Here is a 19,085-nt window from a genome sequence, read left to right as displayed (position 1 = left end):
AGAAAAAAAAAAAAAAAAAAAAAAGACTACAATAAGACTGGACACGACCCCTCATATCATGGTTGGACTTGACAACTCAGTACAAAGAAAAGGGTCCCAAGTGCAGGCAAAAGAGTCAGAGACAACACTCACTTCCATTGTTGGGAGCTCCACAAGAATACCAAGCTATACAATCATAAAGTATATGCAGATGACCTAGCTTGGACGCATATGCGAATTGGATTTACTGCTTCAGTTTCTGTGAGCCTTGATTCGGAGGTGTGGGGGTGTTTGTTTTGTTTTGCTTTTAGGATTTAACAGGGTGTTATTAGATAGATGAATGCTGATTTGTCTGCAGATTCTCCCCTGCTGGAAGACAGATTCTGTGTTATTGTAGTGTCCTCTACCCCACTGGCTTCTACAGTCCTTCTTCCCCCTCTTCCTCAGGGTTCCCTTGGATCCCCCTAGTGTTTGGCGGTGGGTCTCCGCATCTGCTCCCATCAGTTGCTGGAGGAAAACTCTCTGTTGACTATTGAACTAGGCACCAATCTACGAGTGTCAGAATATCATTAGGAATCATTACATTGACTTGTTTTATTTTGTTTTGTTTTTATTTTTTGGCTAGTTGTGTTTGGCTCTATCCTAGGTCTCTGGGCTGGTTCCTGGTCATCCAGGGAGTGTCAGACTTGGGATCCCTCTAGTGTAGTGGGCCACAAGTTGGACCAGTCATTGGTTGGCCACTTCTACAAGTTCTGTGCCATGCCACCGTTGACCAGCATGTCTTGTAGGCACAACAGATTGTAGGTTGAAAGTTTTGTGGCTTGGTTGGTGTCCCATTCCTACTGCTAGGAGCCTTGCCTGGTTACAGAAGACAGCCAGTTTGTGCTCCGTATCCCCCATTAATAGGAGACTTGACTAAGGTCATTCTCACAGATTCCAGGGAGTGTCCACTGCACTGGGTTTCTATATCAACCTCCAAATGCCTCTCAGTTCCAGTCATCTCTCCCAGGACTCTGTCATTCTATGCCTCCCACCCACTTGCTGATTCCTTCTGTTCCCATCCCCACCCACTGTAGAAATCTTTTATTTACCCTCCCAGGAAGATTGTAACATGGTTGTACTTGACCTAACAGCTGATGTACACTTATAAGTAAGTATATACCATCTTTTCTAGTTCCATCCATTTGTCTGCAAATTTAATGATGGCATTGTTTTTAACTTCATAGTGGAAATGTGCCACATGTTCTTTATCCATCTTTAACCTAGATGTTGAAGGATATTCAGGTTATTTCCAGTCTCTGGCTATTATGGGGGAAAAAAGGTGCAATGAATATGGTTAAGCAAGTGTCCTTATGGCCTTTGGATATATACCCAAAAGTGGTATAGCTTGGTCTTGAAGTAGATTGATTTCCAATTCTCTGAGAAACTGCCATATTTATTTCTATAGTGGCTGTACGAGTTTGCACCCCCATCAGTAATGGAGGAAGGTTCCCCATGTTCCACATTCTTTTTTTTTTGTTTTGTTTTGTTTTGTTTTTCGAGACAGGGTTTCTCTGGCTGTCCTGGAACTCACTCTGTAGACCAGGCTGACCTCGAACTCAGAAATCTGCCTGCCTCTCTGCCTCCCAAGTGCTGGAATTAAAGGCATGCACCACCACGCCCGGCATGTTCCACATTCTTCTTAGCATGAGCTATCACTTATGTTATGATAGTAACCATTCTGACAATATAAGATAGAATCTCAATATAATTTTGATTTTCATTCCCCTGATGGCTAAGGACATTGGACAAGAAGTCTTTTCTTTTTCTTAGTGCATGATTTACCTGATTCTTGCTTATAGGGGAAGGTAACCAGGACCTGGTGCTTCCTTCTGTTGACTCCTAACCTATAGCACCTTGCAGGAGTACATCTGTGTCCATAGTGACCAGTATGATGAGCAAATGCTAAGACTATTGTAGGAGGAGCTGACATCTTCAATATCTCATTTAGTGAGACAGGTGCTGAAAACTGTGTACTGACAACAGTTATTAAAGATGGAACCCACAGGTTGGAGAGTTGGCTTGGTGGTTAGGAGTACTGTCTGCTCTTCCAGAGGTTCCAAGTTCAATTCCCAGCACCCACATGGTGGCTCACAACTATCTATAATGGGATTTGATGGCCTTTTCTGTCATGCAGACATACATGCAAATAGAGCACTCATATGAATAAATAAATAAATATTTATTATTATTAATTAGATTTTTTTTATTTACATTTCAAATGTTATCCTCTTTCCTAGTTTCCTCTCCGAAAATCCCCTATCCCCTCCCCCCNCCCCCTGCTCCCCAACCCACCCACTCCTGCTTCCTGACCCTGGCATTCCCCTATACTGGGACATAGAACCTTCACAGGACCAAGGGCCTCTCCTCCCATTGATGACTGACTAGGCCATCCTCTGCTACATATGCAACAAGAGACACAAGTCCCACCATGTGTTTTCTTTGGTTGGTGGTTTAGTACCAGGGAGCTCTGCTGGGGGGGGGGGCTGTACTGGTTAGTTCTTATTGTTGGTCCTCCTATAGAGCTGCAAACCCTTTCAGTTCCTTGGGTACCTTCTCTAACTCCTTCATTGGGGACCCTGTGCTCCGTACAATGGATGACTGTGAGCATCCACTTCTGTATTTGCCAGACACTGGCAAAGCCTCTCTGGAGACAGCTATATCAGGCTCCTGTCAACAAAATCTTGTTGGCATCCACAATAGTGTCTGAGTTTGGTGGTTGTTTATGGAATGGATCCCCAAGTGGGGCAGTCTCTGGATGGTCGTTCCTTCAGTCTCTGCTCCGAACTTTGTCTTGGTAATTCCTTCCATGGGTATTTTATTCCCCCTTCTAAGAAGGATCAAAGTATCCACACTTTTGTCTTCCTTCTTCTTGAGTTTCATGTGTTTTGCAAATTGTATCTTGAGTATTCTGAGTTTCTGGGCTAATATCCACTTATCAGTAGTGCATATCATATGTGTTCTAATAAATCTTTTTTTCTTTTTCCTTTTTTTTTTTTTTCTAGACAGTGTTTCTCTGTGTAGCCCGAACTCAGAAATCCACCTGCCTCTGCCTCCTGACTGCTGGGATTAAAGGCATGTGCCACCAACACCCAGCTATAAATCTTTTTTTTTAATTAAAAAAAAAGATGGAGTTTGTACTGACACACCTCCAGTTTTCCCATCGTGAGCAGTTCATTATAGGCAAAGGAGATGCTGCCAGTAACTATGCCAAGGACTACCCATGGATGACGAGATCAATGACTCTGTCTTAGATGGAATTTACAGGCTGGCTATCAGGTGCTCAAGTCTTGTTTTTCCATACCTTTGGTAGGAAAATGGCTCTAGGTTCTCCTTGATGCTAAATGTCTCCATGCTGATTACAGCTGGAGTTCCTCACTTAGCCAGCCCCATGTTTTCACGGGGCTGTCTTTGAACCCTACAGCTCCACCTTCACTATCTTGCAGCACTTTGACTGTATCTTCATGGTAGACAAGGAGGCCGTCTATGACATCTGTCATAGAAACCCTGATATTGAGCACCCAACCTACATTAACCTCAATTGCCACCTTAGGCAGTTCCTATCTTCCACCACTGTCCTCCTTCTATTTGATAGACTTCCATTTCCACCTTCCTGCATATGCCCCTGTCTACTCTGCTGAGAAAGCCTATCAGGACCCAGGTTTTTCAGCAAAGAGCACAAGTACTTATGTTGAGCTAGCCAGTCATATGATAAAAAAGTCACCTCACCATGGTAAACACAGGGGGGTGGGGGTTGATGCCTGTTGTGGTCTGGTGATGTGGTTCCTAAAGATGTCAATGTTCTGTCTGCCACCATTGAGACCATGTACAGCACGTAGCTTGTAGTCTCAGACCCCATGGCCTCAGGCTGGCACACACCTCTCCCAGGGTTGCCTGGTAGAGACCTGGACCAGTCACAGTGAGCTGTGTGCATGCCGAACAGCACCGGCGCCATTGCTAAGGCCTGGGATCACCTGGAGCACAAGTTTGCCCTGATGTGTGCAAGGCGTACCTGTGTTCACTGGTGTGTGGATGAGGGGATAGAGGAAGGAGGGACTTCTGAGGTCCATGAGGGCACTGCTACCCTGAAATCATGTAGGAAGGGTGGTGTGAATGCTGTTAAAGGGGAAGGGGGGAGGAAGAAGGGAATACTGGTCATCTGTTCTTTTCACTGCAGCCCCAGGCCTTACTTATCCCTAGAACTTTACCTCCAACCTTAGCTGACAGCCACTAAAAGCTTCCTGAGTAGATTATCGTCACTCACCTTAAAAAAGATAATTCAGGCTGGGCAGTGGTGGTGCATGCCTTTAATCCCAGCACTTGGGAAGCAGAGGCAGGGGGATTTCTGAGTTCGAGGCCAGCTTGGTCTACAAAGTGAGTTCCAGGACAGCCAGGGCTACACAGAGAAAGCTTGTCTAGAAAAAAAACAAAACAAACAAACAAACAAAAAAAAGATAATTCAGGCTGGAGAGATGGCTCAGCAGTTAAGAGCACTGACTGCTCTTCCAAAGGTCCTGACTTCAAATCCCAACTCACAACCATCCGTAATGAGATCTGATGCCCTCTTCGCATGTGACTGAAGACAGCTACAGTGTACTTACATATAACAATAAATAAGTCTTTAAAAAAAATAGTTCAACCAAAATTTTAGCTATTTGCAGCTCCAGATTTAGTCCACCATACTGACAAGAATTCAATGCCCTAACGGTGTTTCTCATCCAGTCATTGCTCCTGAGCTCCAGCATTAGAGGAAGCCTATGGGAACCTCTACGAGGTATCTATAGGCACTGCATATTCAATAAATTACCATTCACCCAAACCTCTTGTTTTAGTTTATTGACTAAAGAGGTCAATGTCTCTTCTCAGAGTCCCACTGACCCTGTTTACAAAACAGCTTCCATCTCCCATGCGCCTTTACATGGGGACTCTACTCTGTTTCCTACCACGTCACACAAAAGCTTTACTGACCTCATTTCCTCTGGCCTACTTCCTACTCATTCCCACTTCCCAGCTCGGGATTAACAATGCAGCCTCCTATAGCAGTCAGATACTGCACTTGAGGTAATGTGGGTAGGAACAATGATGATTCACCACCAGAGAGGCCGTGGGCACTTGCTCCCATTGATGGTGCTGTAAGGGACACAGGGCCTATGTGGCTAGCTTTTCAATATCTCAGGAAAAGCAGGGGGATAGAGAAAGGGCTCAGTGGATAAGAGAACTTGCTGCAGTTACAGAGGGCTTGTCCAAGTTAGGTTCCAGCATCTGTGTGGAGTAGTTCACAACTGCTTGAAACTCAAGCTCTAAGATCAAAAGCCCTCTTAAGGCCTCTTAAGGCACACACACACACACACACACACACACACACACAGATTTTTTTTCCGAGACAGGGTTTCTCTGTATAGCCCTGGCTGTCCTGGAACTCACTTTGTAGACCATGCGTGCGCCACCACCGCCCAGCACTTTTTTTTTTTTTTAAAAATCGGGGCTTAGAGAAGGGCGCAGTGGTCAGGAGGACTCGCCTCTGCAGACTTCAGTTCTGTTCCCAGCACCTGGGAGCATGGCTGACAACAGCCTGGGACTCCAGCCCCAGGGAACCCCATGTCTTCTGGCTTTCCATTTAGATAGATATACTCAGAGTCTTAAAATGTAAGAAAAACTACTTAAGGCCAAGCAATGGTGGTGCATGCCTTTAATCCCAGCACTTGGGAGGCAGAGGCAGGCAGATTTCTGAGTTCAAGCCCAGCCTGATCTACAAAGTGAGTTCCAGGACAGCCGGGCTACACAGAGAAACCCTGTCTCCAAAAACCAAAAAAACAAAAACAAACAAACAAACCAGAAGCACAAATATTTATAAACCATCTGCCCAGGCTGGTCTGGAACTCACTCTGTAGACCAGGCTGGCCTTGAACTTAGAGATCTATCTGGGGCTGGTGAGATGTCTCAGCGGGTAAGAGCATTGACTGCTCTTCCAAAGGTCCTGAGTTCAAGTCCCAGAAACCATATGGTGGCTCACAACCATCCATAACAAGATCTGACTCCCTCTTCTCGAGTGTCTGAAGACAGCTACAGTGTACTTACATATAATAATAAATAAATCTTTAAAAAAAAAAAAAAAAAAGAGCCGGGCATGGTGGTGCACACCTTTAATCCCAGCACTTGGGAGCAAGAGGCAGGAGGATTTCTGAGTTCAAGGCCAGCCTGGTCTACAAAGTGAGTTCCAGGACAGCCAGGGCTACACAGAGAAACCCTGTCTCAAAAAGAGAGAGAGAGAGAGAGAGAGAGAGAGAGAGAGAGAGAGAGAGAGAGAGAGAGAGATCTATCAGCCTGCCTCTGTCTCAGAAGCTCTGTGAGTAAAGACATGAGCCACCACCATACAGCCATCTGATTTTCTTTTTTTAAACCATGAATAACTAAATTAAAAAATAAAAATAAGGCTGGGCGGTGGTGGTGCATGCCTTTAATCCCAGTACTTGGGAGGCAGAGGTAGGCAGATTTCTGAGTTCAAGGCCAGCCTGGTCTACAAAGTGAGTTCCAGGACAGTCAGAGCTACACAGAGAAACACTGTCTCGAGAAAAACCAAAAAAAAAAAAAAAAAAAAAAAAAAAAAAAAAAGCTGGGCGTGGTGGCGCATGCCTTTAATCCCAGCACTCAGGAGGCAGAGGCAGGCAGATTTTCTGAGTTCCAGGACAGCCAGGGCTATACAGAGAAACCCTGTCTCGAAAACTAACTAACTAACTAACTAAATAGATAATAAAAATAAATATGGACAAAGATAATTTAATAAAACAGAGAGACTGCAAGTCTGCCTCCATAAAAAATCCTAACACTTCATGTATAGAAAATAGACTTCAGGGCTGGTGAGATGCCTCCATGGTTAAGAGCACTGACTGCTTTCCCAGAGGTCCTGAGTTCAATTCCCAGCAACCACATGATGACTCACAACCATCTGTGATGGACTCCGATGCCCTCTTCTGGTGTGTCTGAAGATAGTGACAGTGTACTCACATACAATAAATAAATCTTAAAAAAAAAGAAAGAAAGAAAAGAAAAGAAAAGAAACTTCAACAGTTTGCTCTCTCCACAAAATATCTTTTCCTTTCCTTCCTTAACTAGATTTATTTTAAATCATACATATGTGTTTGTATGCCAGATGTGTGTGTGAGAGAGAGGGGGGAGAGAGAGAAAGAGAGAAGGGGGAAAGATCCCCAGAGGGTCCCCTGGAGCTGGAATGCTGGAATAATGGTTATGAGCCACTTGATGTAGGTGCTGGGAACTGACTACGGTTCTCTGGAAGGGCAATAAACGTTCTTAACTGTTGAGCTATATCTCCAGCCCCAAATACCCTTTTTTCCCTTTAACCCTCGGTGAGTTTTTCTCTCTTTGGAAGTTTTCCTGGCTCCAATCCAGGTAGAATTAATAGCTCTCATCTCTGTCTCTGGGTATATCCCTGTCTCTTTTTCCAGTGCTTAAAGTATATTGTGTTATGGTTCTTTGTCCTCAAAACATATATAATAATATTATATATTTCACCGTTATGCCGTCCGCATTTAACTGGCACTTGACACAGCCGGTCCCTCTTGAAATGTTTGCTGACCTTAAGATCCTGTTCGGGCTCAAGGCTGGCGAAGTTGATGGCGCAATACGGTTAATGAATCAGGATGACCATTAGAGGGCAGACTAATCCCATAGCGTTCCGTCCCAAAGCCCTAGACTCGCTCCTTCATTTATTCTTCCCATGGTCATTACCAACCAAAACTTCACAGTCCTATTTTAATAATCTTCCACACAAAACACTCACACGAGGTTGCATCTCTTCTCTAGCCACCTACTCTCCCTCCCCAGTTTCCATCATTATTTGGGAACTAAAGAGTTAACTCCACCCTCCCACCTGGTCATCTTGCTCTGTTAATCTGCGCGATCTGGGAGGCGGCGAAGAAGAAAGGGGAGGTACTCATTGATGGACTGGGTAACCCGGACTCTGGCTCGCCTCTACTTGATTGCCTTTTCCAGAAACCCTCCCAAACTCCTATAGCCACACACACCTTTTCCGGCCAAGATCCAAACAAGCCTCTACTTTCCTCTTCCCTAGGAGCCAGGTAGAAGGGGGGGGTACAGGAGGGAGGAGCAGGGGGGGTCAGCTTCCTCACACCCTTCCTCAGTCCTGGTTCCCCCGCGGCCTAGGCGCCCCGCCCGCGGGTGCTGCCAGGGGAGGGAAACCTCGCGCAGGGACAGCGCGGCGGGAAGAGGGTCAGCAATAACAGGCGCACGCGAGGGTGGGAGCCAGCCATAGTCAGGGCTGGGAGGAAGGAGTTAAAGAGCCAGGATTGGCTCCCCCGGCTCTCTTGTCACCGAATCTGGGAGGGGAGGATTTGCTGCCTGGCTCGGGACCTTATGGTCCCGTGTCCCCCCCCCCCGCCCCCGCCCGCCTCCGGAACGGCCGGAGACTTGGGCCAGCCGGACGCCCCTTCTGGCACACTCCTGGGGCAAGCGCGAGCGCACACTCCCCTTTCCTCGCTGGCGCTCCCGCTCGCCCTCCTTAGATCGCCCTCTCGTTCTCTCGCTCTCCACCGACTCCCTTCGGGTGCGCGCTCGTTCCCACCTGCTCCGAAGCGCCCTCCGCTCTCAGACGCTCCCAATTCAGCGCTTCTGCTCGACGGCGGGACCGTCGCAGACTCGGCAGGCACCGCGACCTCGGGGCTGCAGCTTCAACTCAGCCCCTCCCTCGCTAAGGCTCGGGCGCTCTAGGCGCCCGACCCTCGCCGCCGAGCCCGAGGACGGCGATCAGACCATGGTGACAGCTCTGCTCCGTCGCGGCGCTCGCTGAGGCCATGCCTGGTTCCCGACGCGTCCGTCCGCGCCTAAGGGCGCTGCTGCTGCTGCCGCCGCTGCTGCTGCTCCGGGGAGGCCACGCGGGCGACCTGACCGTGGCTGTGGTGCTGCCGCTGACCAACACCTCGTACCCATGGTCCTGGGCGCGTGTAGGGCCGGCCGTGGAACTGGCTCTCGGGCGGGTGAAGGCTCGGCCGGACTTGCTGCCGGGTTGGACGGTCCGCATGGTGCTGGGCAGCAGCGAGAACGCGGCGGGCGTCTGCTCCGACACCGCCGCACCGCTGGCCGCGGTGGACCTCAAGTGGGAGCACAGCCCCGCAGTGTTCCTGGGCCCCGGCTGCGTGTACTCCGCTGCCCCGGTGGGGCGCTTCACCGCGCACTGGCGGGTGCCACTGCTGACCGCCGGCGCCCCGGCTCTGGGAATCGGGGTGAAGGATGAGTACGCGCTAACCACTCGCACAGGACCCAGCCATGTCAAGCTGGGCGACTTCGTGACGGCGCTGCATCGACGGCTGGGCTGGGAGCACCAGGCGCTGGTGCTCTATGCAGATCGGCTGGGCGACGACCGGCCGTGCTTCTTCATAGTGGAGGGGCTGTACATGCGGGTGCGTGAGCGCCTCAACATCACAGTGAATCATCAGGAGTTCGTCGAGGGCGACCCGGACCACTACACCAAGCTACTGCGGACCGTGCAGCGCAAGGGCAGAGGTGAGGCTGCCACCCACCGGACGGCTAGCTCGCACGCACGGCCTGATCTCCGGCCAGTGCACAGCCTGGCATTCCTCCTCTGGGGGCCAGGCTTCCTCCTCTTAGAGTCTTGCCCAACTCCTACCTCAGAGTTTCTAGTTTTCTCTCCGCGCCCCACCGGGTTTGCATTCCTTCCCTCTCCCCCTCCCCTCCTGTCTCCCCTGACCTTCCTGCTGCGGACCTTCTTGACTTAAGCGCGGAAGGGCCTAGTTCTACTGCACCCTCAGCTTCCTGACTCTTCTCCCTGATGTTTTCGCTCTAACTTACCACGTTCTTCCTCCAGTTTCTTCTATTGCTCCCATCCGAGCTCTCGAGCTCTCATGTCCCTTCTCCGGCTGGCCATTCTCTGATTCTTCCTGCAGTCTTAGTCCTCGTTCCCCCCACCCCACCCTGCCACACTCACAGACACACACACACACACACACACACACACCTTGCCCCACCTTCTCTTTCTCCCTCCCATTCTTCTCTATCTCTTCCTACCCCTCATACCTCCTTCTCCCGTCTTTCACATTCTCTTGACAAGGCCCAAGACTGAGCCAGGAGTTGCTGTCCTTTAAAGGCTACAAATCAGAATTCCCTCCTTTGTAGTACTTTGTGTGTTCATTCATGTGGTCTTCTCTCTCTCTCTCTCTCTCTCTCTCTCTCTCTCTCTCTCCCTTTTCTCTCTCTCTCTCTCTCTCTCCCCCCCTTTTCTCTCTCCTCTCTCTTTCCCCTCCTCCGCCTTCCCCTCTTCTTCCTCCTTTTCCTTCAGTTATCTACATCTGCAGTTCTCCGGATGCCTTCAGGAATCTGATGCTCCTGGCCCTGGATGCTGGCCTAACTGGGGAGGACTATGTTTTCTTCCACCTGGATGTGTTTGGGCAAAGCCTTCAGGGAGCTCAGGGCCCTGTTCCCAGGAAGCCCTGGGAAAGAGAAGATGGGCAGGATGGCAGAGCCCGCCAGGCCTTTCAGGTGAGCACTGAGGTTTGAAGCCCAGGTGTAGGACTCTGAGCTATTGACACATCATTTCTGGGCACTTTGCCCCTATGTATCTGAAATGATTCCAGAAAACGGGTTTTTGATAGTCTCAGAGTTGAACCATGCACTTCATGATATTTAGGGACTTTAGAGTCCTGCGTCTAAACAGATAATTTTATAGGCCTGAATTAGGAGGCTATTGAAGGCCTGTGGACCAGACAGAACTTGAATCCTTTTGCTCAAGCACAGGGGCCATCTCATGCAGGAGACAGGGTTCGATTTGATCTTTGTCTTATTAAATATTTATTATTTATTTTGTTTTTTGTTTGTTTTGTTGTTGTTTTGTTTTGTTTGAGTCAGAATCTCTCTGTGTTTTCCTGGTTGTCCTGGAACCTATACCAACCAGGCTGGCCGCAAACTCAAAGATTCTCTTGCTTCTGCCTCCTGAGTGCTATGATTAAAGGCTTGTGCTACCACACCAAGCCATTTGACTCAATCCCAACCTAAACAGGCTGGTCTGGGAGATGGGACCCCAGATGACTGGGACTCCAGGATACAGGAAGGACTGGAGTCAGCTCCTACCATTCCTCTTTTCAATGATTCCTTCCTTAGGCTGCCAAAATTATTACTTACAAAGAGCCCGATAATCCTGAGTACTTGGAATTCCTGAAGCAGCTAAAACTCTTGGCTGAGAAGAAGTTCAACTTCACCATGGAGGATGGCCTGGTAGGAGGGGCGGGGGGGGGGTCCAGTGTGGCTCTCCAGACCCTAATTCATGGCTCTCTGTTACTCTAGCCTGCTCTCTCAGGCATCCCAGCATCCCATCTCCCCTTTCTCCCTGCCTATTATCTGTATTCCTGACGGTGGAGGTCGGAAGGGGGCAGTGGCAAACTTAACCCTTGAACCTAAGTCCTTCTCAGGGAAATGCAAGTGGCCTATCCTGCCCTATCTACTTAGCATGGTTCAGAGTCGGGAAAACTGGAGATGCAAAATATCTTTTAGGCGGTCATGTTTGTGTGGAATATGGTTGTTTTCTCTGTCCCCTTACAAGCTCTCACTACCGCCGACCCCCCAACCCAGTCCCTGCCCACAGTGCTGCACTTTGTCACTCTGAGCCCTTTATCTATCTGCCCTGCCTGAGCTCCGCTTGCTTCTACAGAAAAATATCATCCCAGCATCCTTCCATGACGGGCTCCTGCTCTATGTCCAGGCAGTGACAGAGACTCTGGCACAGGGGGGCACTGTCACTGACGGAGAGAACATCACTCAGCGGATGTGGAACCGAAGCTTCCAAGGTCAGGGCCTAGAATTGAGTGGAATGGGCTGCTTTGGGGCTGGAGGCCACACCCCCCACCCCCGGGTGTCCCAGCAGGAGACCACAAGAAGCCAGTTCCCCAGCTATGTCTCCAAAGTTTCATAAAATTCTGCATGCTGAGTCTGCCATTCCCACTGCCAGCACAGTTGTCCTTTTTACCGCCGTGCAGATATCCACACTAGTGCCTACATCTCTGGAGATCAGGGTGGAGGATGGGGTGGGATGAAGGGAGGCATGTCTGAGCCTCCATTATTTCAAAACACAGCCTTCCTCCCCTATGGCCCTAGGTGTGACAGGATACCTGAAAATTGATAGAAATGGAGACCGGGACACTGATTTCTCCCTCTGGGATATGGATCCAGAGACTGGTACCTTCAGGGTAAGTTCACACCTACACCAAGGAGACAGTGCCGAGCAAGAACGGCGTCTCATCCTCCTAACCCCACTTCACCCCACAGCCCCTCCGGGTATCTGCTTATTCTTTGGACAGCTATGAGATACTAAGTAGGGCAGGCTCAACTCCTCAGTCTGGGAGCAACCAAAAATGATGGAGATGCACAGATTTTCTCCCTCACAGAAGCCCAGGCCTGAAGAAGGAATATAGAGTCAATCTCTTGAGTTCCTAAGACAGATGGGACCCCATCCCAGCAGAGACAGAGACTTGGGCCAAGAAGAGTGCATGTGTACAGCTGTGTAAATGTAGCAAGGACAGGAAGGGACAGGGGTCAGAGGCACCAAGGTTCAGATCTACCAGCGAAGGCCTCCTGGTGAGCACATACAGGGATTAGGCCTGGAATTCTCTCTGTCTTGCAACCAATACCAACTTCCTGAATAAAGGGTTGGAATTTCCAATGGGGTTCCCTATGGGTGTTTCGCTGCAATGCCTTTGAGTGTTCAAGTTTTTGCCCCATAATGCCATGGGCATGGGTTTGAAGACTCACGGATAGTCACAGCAGGAACTTAGTGAGTAGTTGGTAGCCCAGATGAGGTTCCTGGAAGTAGATTGGCAAGCAGGAGGCAGGATGGTACAGGAGACTACAGGCACTTACCTCCCCCCATTCTCCTTCAGGTTGTCCTGAACTTTAATGGTACCTCCCAGGAGCTGATGGCTGTGTCAGAACACAGATTATACTGGCCTCTGGGATACCCACCTCCTGACATCCCTAAATGTGGCTTTGACAATGAGGACCCAGCCTGCAACCTAGGTGACCGGCCCATGCTTCCAGAATCCTGATGTGGAGCCACTGCCTCCTCCCCAGGGGAGTTAAACAGAGGCTTCTTGGCTCCGGACTTTACTTCCCTTCCTTTATCAGTCAGCTGACTACTAGACGATTCCTCCTTCCTATTGTCTAACCCTAGTCTCTCTTCTACAACTTGGACTCTCCCACAGACCACTTTTCCACACTGGAGGTTCTGGCTTTGGTGGGCAGCCTCTCTCTGATTAGCTTTCTGATTGTGTCTTTCTTCATATACAGGTAAGTTAAGGCACAGGGGTGCTAGGTGAGGCTGGGGAGACAGAAGCACAGAAGGGAGCAGGAGAGGAGGCCTGGGAGGGAGCCTAATGTGGAGAAAGAATACTTCTTTCATTCCCTCAGCGAGGAGGCAGAAGCTTCAGATTGGAGTCTGGAAAGCATGGGTCAGTTAAAGCCATAAAGTAGCTGGGAAGTGATTTCAGAGCAGAGCAGATGCTGATGTGGAACTAGCATCCTTTGCAGAGGCCAGATAGAGAGCAGTACTTCAAAACCTTCAGGTAGCTGGGCAGTGGTGGGGTGGTGGTGCAGGCCTTTAATCCCAGCACTCAGGAGGCAAATGCATGATGAATCTGTGAGTTCAAGGCCAACCTAGTCTACAGATAGTATTCCAGGACAGTCAAGGCTACACAGAGAAACCCTGTCTCAAAAAAGGAAAAACAAACAAACTTCAGCTACTGACTTCAACTAAAGGAGTTGGTTCTGGATGACAACTCAGCTGAGAGCTAGGTGCTGACCCTAGCCTGGAAAAGAGGGGTGAGCGAGCCCACTCGTGGCCTCCGGTGCATGTGGAAATGAAAGTACAGAGCAGGATAAGGAAACAGGAAGGGGGGTGGTGGAAGAGAGCAGTGCTGACTGAGCATGTGCGCCAGGCACTTCCACACTTAGGACACTGCATCCTGTAATGATTAAGAATGAAGTAGAAGCTGGGTGTGGTGTGCATAGCTTTACTCCAGCACTCAGTGGTAGAGACAGGTGGATCTCTGTGAGTTCAAGGCCAGCCTGGTCTACATAGTGAACTCCAGGACAACCCAGGCTACATAGTAAGATCTCTGTCTTATTAAAAAAGAAAAATAAAAAAAAGATACAGAGGCCTCCAGTTTCCAAAGGAAGAAACTGAGGTGACTTCTCCCTCTGGGGTAAGATCCCCTGTGAGTTAGAATTAACCTCAGGCTCCAAGCCCCAGCTCTCAGCTCTGAGAACAGGATTCCCTCAAGCATCCCTTAGCATGTGGGGTGTCCCGGGGCTCTGAGGGCTTCAGAGCACTCCACCAGGGCTAGGGGCTCGGGGCTCAGGTACAGGCTTCACATTCCAGGAAGATGCAGCTGGAAAAGGAGCTGGTGTCAGAGTTGTGGCGGGTGCGCTGGGAGGACTTGCAGCCCAGCAGCCTGGAGAGGCACCTTCGGAGCGCTGGCAGCCGGCTGACCCTGAGTGGGGTGAGGACACTGCTGTCTCTGGAGGATGGGAAAGGCTGAGTACCGAGAGCAATGGCTGATGAGTTAGCAGAAACTTCTAGATGAGGTGACTCACCTGGACCCAGGACTTGGGAGGTTAAGATGGGAGGATTGCTGTAGGTCTGAGGCTAGCCCGTGCGTCTCTCATAAAACCAAAGCCAAACAAAAGAACAGGCTAACCCCCAGCTCTGCCTTCACTTGCTCACTCTGACATTGTCTTAGATGAGGGTCGCAGTTACAGCCTCTGTAACAAGGCTCTCTCCAAGGTCGAAGGAGATTGTCCAAGTAAGCACACAGGTATGAGTCTAATGCACTACACAAAGGCGGGTGGGAGTGGTAGCTCACACCTGCAATCATTACTACAAGTTCCAGGGCAGCCTGAGCTAAAGAGTGAGAGCCTCTCTCTGCAGGGTAAACAGATAAGGGGCAGTGTGATTGAATCTAGAACTTCCAGGATGCAGAATGACCTCTGGGTTGACTAATAGATGACTATTGTTCATCTCTGTAGCGAGGCTCCAATTATGGCTCCCTGCTAACCACGGAGGGCCAGTTCCAAGTTTTTGCCAAGACAGCATACTACAAGGTAGGTCTGGGGGAAAGATTGCCGATCCTTGGGACCCAGGTAGAGTGTGCTCTGAGGTCCAAGAGATGGTTCTGAGGTGGGCTGCTAGGGGACAGGGGTGGGCCCAGGGGCAGGGGTGGGCTTTTACACTTGATCTTAGTCAAAAGGCTGAGAAGCGATAGGGGGTGGGCTTTTAGAGACAGGTAGAGAGCTGGGGTCCTGGATGGGTTCCAGAAGCAGATGGGGTCTCAGACATCTCCTGAATAATAAGTCTACATTTCTTGCTCAGGGCAACCTCGTAGCTGTGAAACGTGTGAACCGGAAACGCATTGAGTTGACACGGAAAGTCCTGTTTGAACTTAAACATGTAATTCAGGGGAACAAGGCTGTGGCTTGGGAAGGGTCCCATGGGTACTCCAAGAGAGTCAGCCAACAGAACTGATTATGGAAGGATCTATACATCTGGGATGGGCCCTTGAGTCTTGTGGGTAGGAAAAAGGAGATCAGTCATGAGAGATCACTGGATCCTCCCAGGTCCAGACAGCTTGTCCTCATGGGTACAGTCAGGAAATCAAGGGGTTAGGGAGCAGATTCTGAGAAAGAATGTTAACAAACATGTGACTTGGTGAGGTTTGAAGCCTCTGCCAGGGCCTTAATGCTGCCCCAACCTGCAGATGCGGGATGTGCAAAATGAGCACTTGACCAGATTTGTGGGTGCTTGTACCGACCCTCCCAACATCTGTATCCTCACAGAATACTGTCCCCGTGGGAGCCTACAGGTGAGTGGGACAAGAGGGAGTGTGTCGAGAAGCCTGGGGTTCCAGCACTGGCTGATCACACGAGCCCAGTTAAGCTTCCTCTTTCTAGCCATTCCTGGCCCTCTCTGAAAATGGGAGTTGGGGGTGGGCGTGTCAAATCCGAGTGTCCAAGCTAATGCCAGTAGCTCCCTTGTACCCTCCTCCCACTCCCAGGGGGGTCTGACTCTCGCTGCCCCGGCAGGACATTCTAGAGAATGAGAGTATTACCCTGGACTGGATGTTTCGGTATTCACTCACCAATGACATTGTCAAGGTGAGTCCAGAGGAGCTCATTGGATGCCAGGGCTGGGCATGGTTGGAAGTCACGCACCCGAGCCCTCTTGTCTTCCTAAATATTCCAGGGAATGCTCTTTCTACACAACGGGGCCATTTGTTCCCATGGGAACCTCAAGTCATCTAACTGCGTGGTAGATGGACGTTTTGTGTTAAAGATCACAGACTACGGGCTCGAGAGCTTCAGAGACCCGGAGCCAGAGCAAGGACACACCCTCTTTGCCAGTGAGTCTGACTCTTGACCCTAGGCCTCTGCTGCCAACACAGCTGAGAAGGTAAACTGAGGCCTAACCTCTGCATGTCTTGGGTATAGCTCTCATCTGAGGCTCAACCTTCATTGGTTAAAAAGGAGGTCAGACCAAGTGGTCACTGGTTCTCAGCACTGTGCCATGTGCACAGGAGTCCTAGCCATGCCCTTGATCCCTGGTTTATTATCTTAAACAATATGACAGCTTATTTTCACAGCGTTCTCAGATTATCACACCATCCTGTCCTACATTTATTATAGCGTTTATTACCCATGAAATATGATATTCATTTGCTAGTTTTTCTTTTCCTATCCCTTATCCCTTCTATGACTCCTGACCTCTGATCCACAGAAAAACTGTGGACGGCACCTGAGCTCCTGCGAATGGCTTCACCACCTGCTCGTGGCTCCCAAGCTGGGGATGTCTACAGCTTTGGTATCATCCTTCAGGAGATTGCCCTAAGAAGTGGGGTCTTCTATGTAGAAGGTTTGGACCTCAGCCCAAAAGGTGAGGATCACCTGGCCTATATCCCAGACAGCCTTGATGAATCTACCTCCAGAGAGGGAACCTCTCCAGACACCCCTACCATTCCTTCTCGAGTGGGGAGTCAGCCACTACCCTTTGCTCCGTGGCTGCCAGTGACCAGTCCACTCTGTGCTCTGGTCTGGACTTGCCCCACCTAGACAGGTCTATCCCAGCTGGTTGCCCAACTAGGCTTGCCGCTCTTCAGTGTGTGCCCCTTCCACACAGAGATCATTGAGCGTGTGACTCGGGGCGAGCAGCCCCCATTCCGACCCACCATGGATCTGCAGAGCCACCTGGAGGAACTGGGGCAGCTGATGCAGCGGTGCTGGGCAGAGGATCCACAGGAACGGCCACCTTTTCAACAGATCCGCCTGGCGCTGCGCAAGTTCAACAAGTCAGTGGTCTCTCCCCACTACAGCCACTGTGAATCCCACACTTAAATCTTCTTCTACAGTGGCGGCCCACTGCAGCCATCACAGCCTCGTAGGCATCTGCATAGCTGGATGACTTGGCTGTCCCAACAGCTCCTTACCATTCACTACCCCTTCCTCTGCCAACATTGATACCGCACACCCTTTCCTGCCCACGGCTCTGTACTGACCCCCAGACTTAAGATAAATAGGAGTGTATGGGCCTCTCCCTATCTCTTCCCATAGTCTCAATCCTGCCCCAAAGCTCCTAGCCTAGTTCTTCTGTCTCTTTTGTCCAGTATGCCCACCAGCTAGTTCTCCCAGTCATGTCTCTCTGCTGCCTGTCACTGTCCTCAGCTCACCCTGCTTCTCTCCCTCTCCACCTCCTTCACACTCACTTGTGTCCAGTAAGAATAAGTAAGAGCTCCAGCTGGGCGTAGAAGCAGGGAGATGTCTGTGGGTTCAAGGCCAGTTGTTCTTTTCACCTAAAACCCCTGATAATGTGAACAGATCCAGCTATGACTACTTAGAGAGACCCTGTCTTTAAGGGCAGGGGCAGGCATGGTGAGTGCCTGAATGTAGGCATTGCCAGGAAGAACCAGTCATCTCATCTCATCTGCGTCCCCTCTCCCTCCCCCCTCCCCGGTAACCCACGGCCCTCAGGGAGAACAGCAGCAACATCCTGGACAACCTGCTATCACGCATGGAACAGTACGCCAACAACCTGGAGGAACTGGTAGAGGAGAGAACACAGGCTTATCTGGAGGAGAAGCGCAAAGCTGAGGCCTTGCTTTACCAGATTCTGCCTCAGTGAGTTCTAAACTCTGCACACAAGCGTGCCCAGGGAAACACACACACACACACACACAAACACACACAAACACGTATAGCCCTGTCCCCACCCCATCTCACCTCCTGGTCTCTATCTGCCCTCTCCCCTTAGCTCTGTGGCTGAGCAGCTGAAGAGAGGCGAGACAGTCCAGGCTGAGGCCTTTGATAGTGTTACTATCTACTTCAGTGATATCGTGGGCTTTACAGCTCTTTCAGCAGAGAGCACACCCATGCAGGTAAGCTGGGGTTCAGCCACAGGCAACAGGCCAGGTGAGTCAGCTTGGCCATCTGGTTAGTACTCCCCACTTGTCCCTGGTGGGAGCCCTCATTCACCACTTATCTTGGCTTCCTTTGCCTTCCAGGTGGTGACCCTGCTCAATGATCTGTACACCTGTTTTGATGCTGTCATAGACAACTTTGATGTGTACAAGGTGAGGTTATGGGTAGAGCTAGGAAAGACAGGCAGACATGGACAGTCAGAAAGTGTGCAGAGGGATACTCTGAAACAAACAAAACAAAACAAAACAAGGCCAGGCAGTGGTGGTGCACACCTTTAATACTACCACTTGAAGACAGAGGCAGGCAAATCTCTGAGTTTGAGGCCAGCCTGGTCTACTAAGCAAGTTCCAGGACAGGACCCCAGTGCTACACACAAAGAAACTCTGTCTTGAAAAAACAAAGGAGGAGGAGAAAGAGGAGGAGGAGGAGAAAGGGGAAGGAAGAAGAAGAAGAGGAGGAGGAGGAGTTGGAGGAAGAAGAAGAAGAAGAAGAAGAAGAAGAAGAAGAAGAAGAAGAAGAAGAAGAAGAAGAAGAAGAAGAAGAAGAAGAAGAAGAAGAAGAAGAAA

At 49.9% G+C, this 19,085-nt stretch overlaps 1 protein-coding gene across 1 annotated transcript in view; it reads left to right on the top strand.

The window, feature by feature from the left end:
• Window positions 1-8,826: 8,826 nt before the first annotated feature.
• The window catches only part of Npr1 (natriuretic peptide receptor 1), a 15,055-nt gene continuing 4,796 nt past the window's right edge, over window positions 8,827-19,085 (top strand). The window contains exons 1-18 of the mRNA XM_029538039.1: window positions 8,827-9,555; window positions 10,349-10,548; window positions 11,167-11,280; window positions 11,714-11,849; window positions 12,157-12,248; window positions 12,939-13,074; window positions 13,260-13,344; window positions 14,435-14,555; window positions 15,082-15,156; window positions 15,425-15,502; window positions 15,810-15,914; window positions 16,135-16,206; window positions 16,295-16,451; window positions 16,826-16,981; window positions 17,225-17,393; window positions 18,073-18,219; window positions 18,353-18,476; window positions 18,603-18,773. Coding sequence (XP_029393899.1) covers window positions 8,847-9,555; window positions 10,349-10,548; window positions 11,167-11,280; window positions 11,714-11,849; window positions 12,157-12,248; window positions 12,939-13,074; window positions 13,260-13,344; window positions 14,435-14,555; window positions 15,082-15,156; window positions 15,425-15,502; window positions 15,810-15,914; window positions 16,135-16,206; window positions 16,295-16,451; window positions 16,826-16,981; window positions 17,225-17,393; window positions 18,073-18,219; window positions 18,353-18,476; window positions 18,603-18,773 — 2,847 coding nt within the window. The 5' untranslated portion in view covers window positions 8,827-8,846. The remainder of the gene's footprint in view (window positions 9,556-10,348; window positions 10,549-11,166; window positions 11,281-11,713; window positions 11,850-12,156; window positions 12,249-12,938; window positions 13,075-13,259; window positions 13,345-14,434; window positions 14,556-15,081; window positions 15,157-15,424; window positions 15,503-15,809; window positions 15,915-16,134; window positions 16,207-16,294; window positions 16,452-16,825; window positions 16,982-17,224; window positions 17,394-18,072; window positions 18,220-18,352; window positions 18,477-18,602; window positions 18,774-19,085) is intronic.

Source organism: Mus pahari, chromosome 4 (assembly GCF_900095145.1).
Source record: "Mus pahari chromosome 4, PAHARI_EIJ_v1.1, whole genome shotgun sequence".
NCBI lineage: Eukaryota > Metazoa > Chordata > Mammalia > Rodentia > Muridae > Mus > Mus pahari.
Note: the sequence above shows the minus strand (reverse complement) of the source record. Positions and strands in the feature narration are given on the sequence as shown.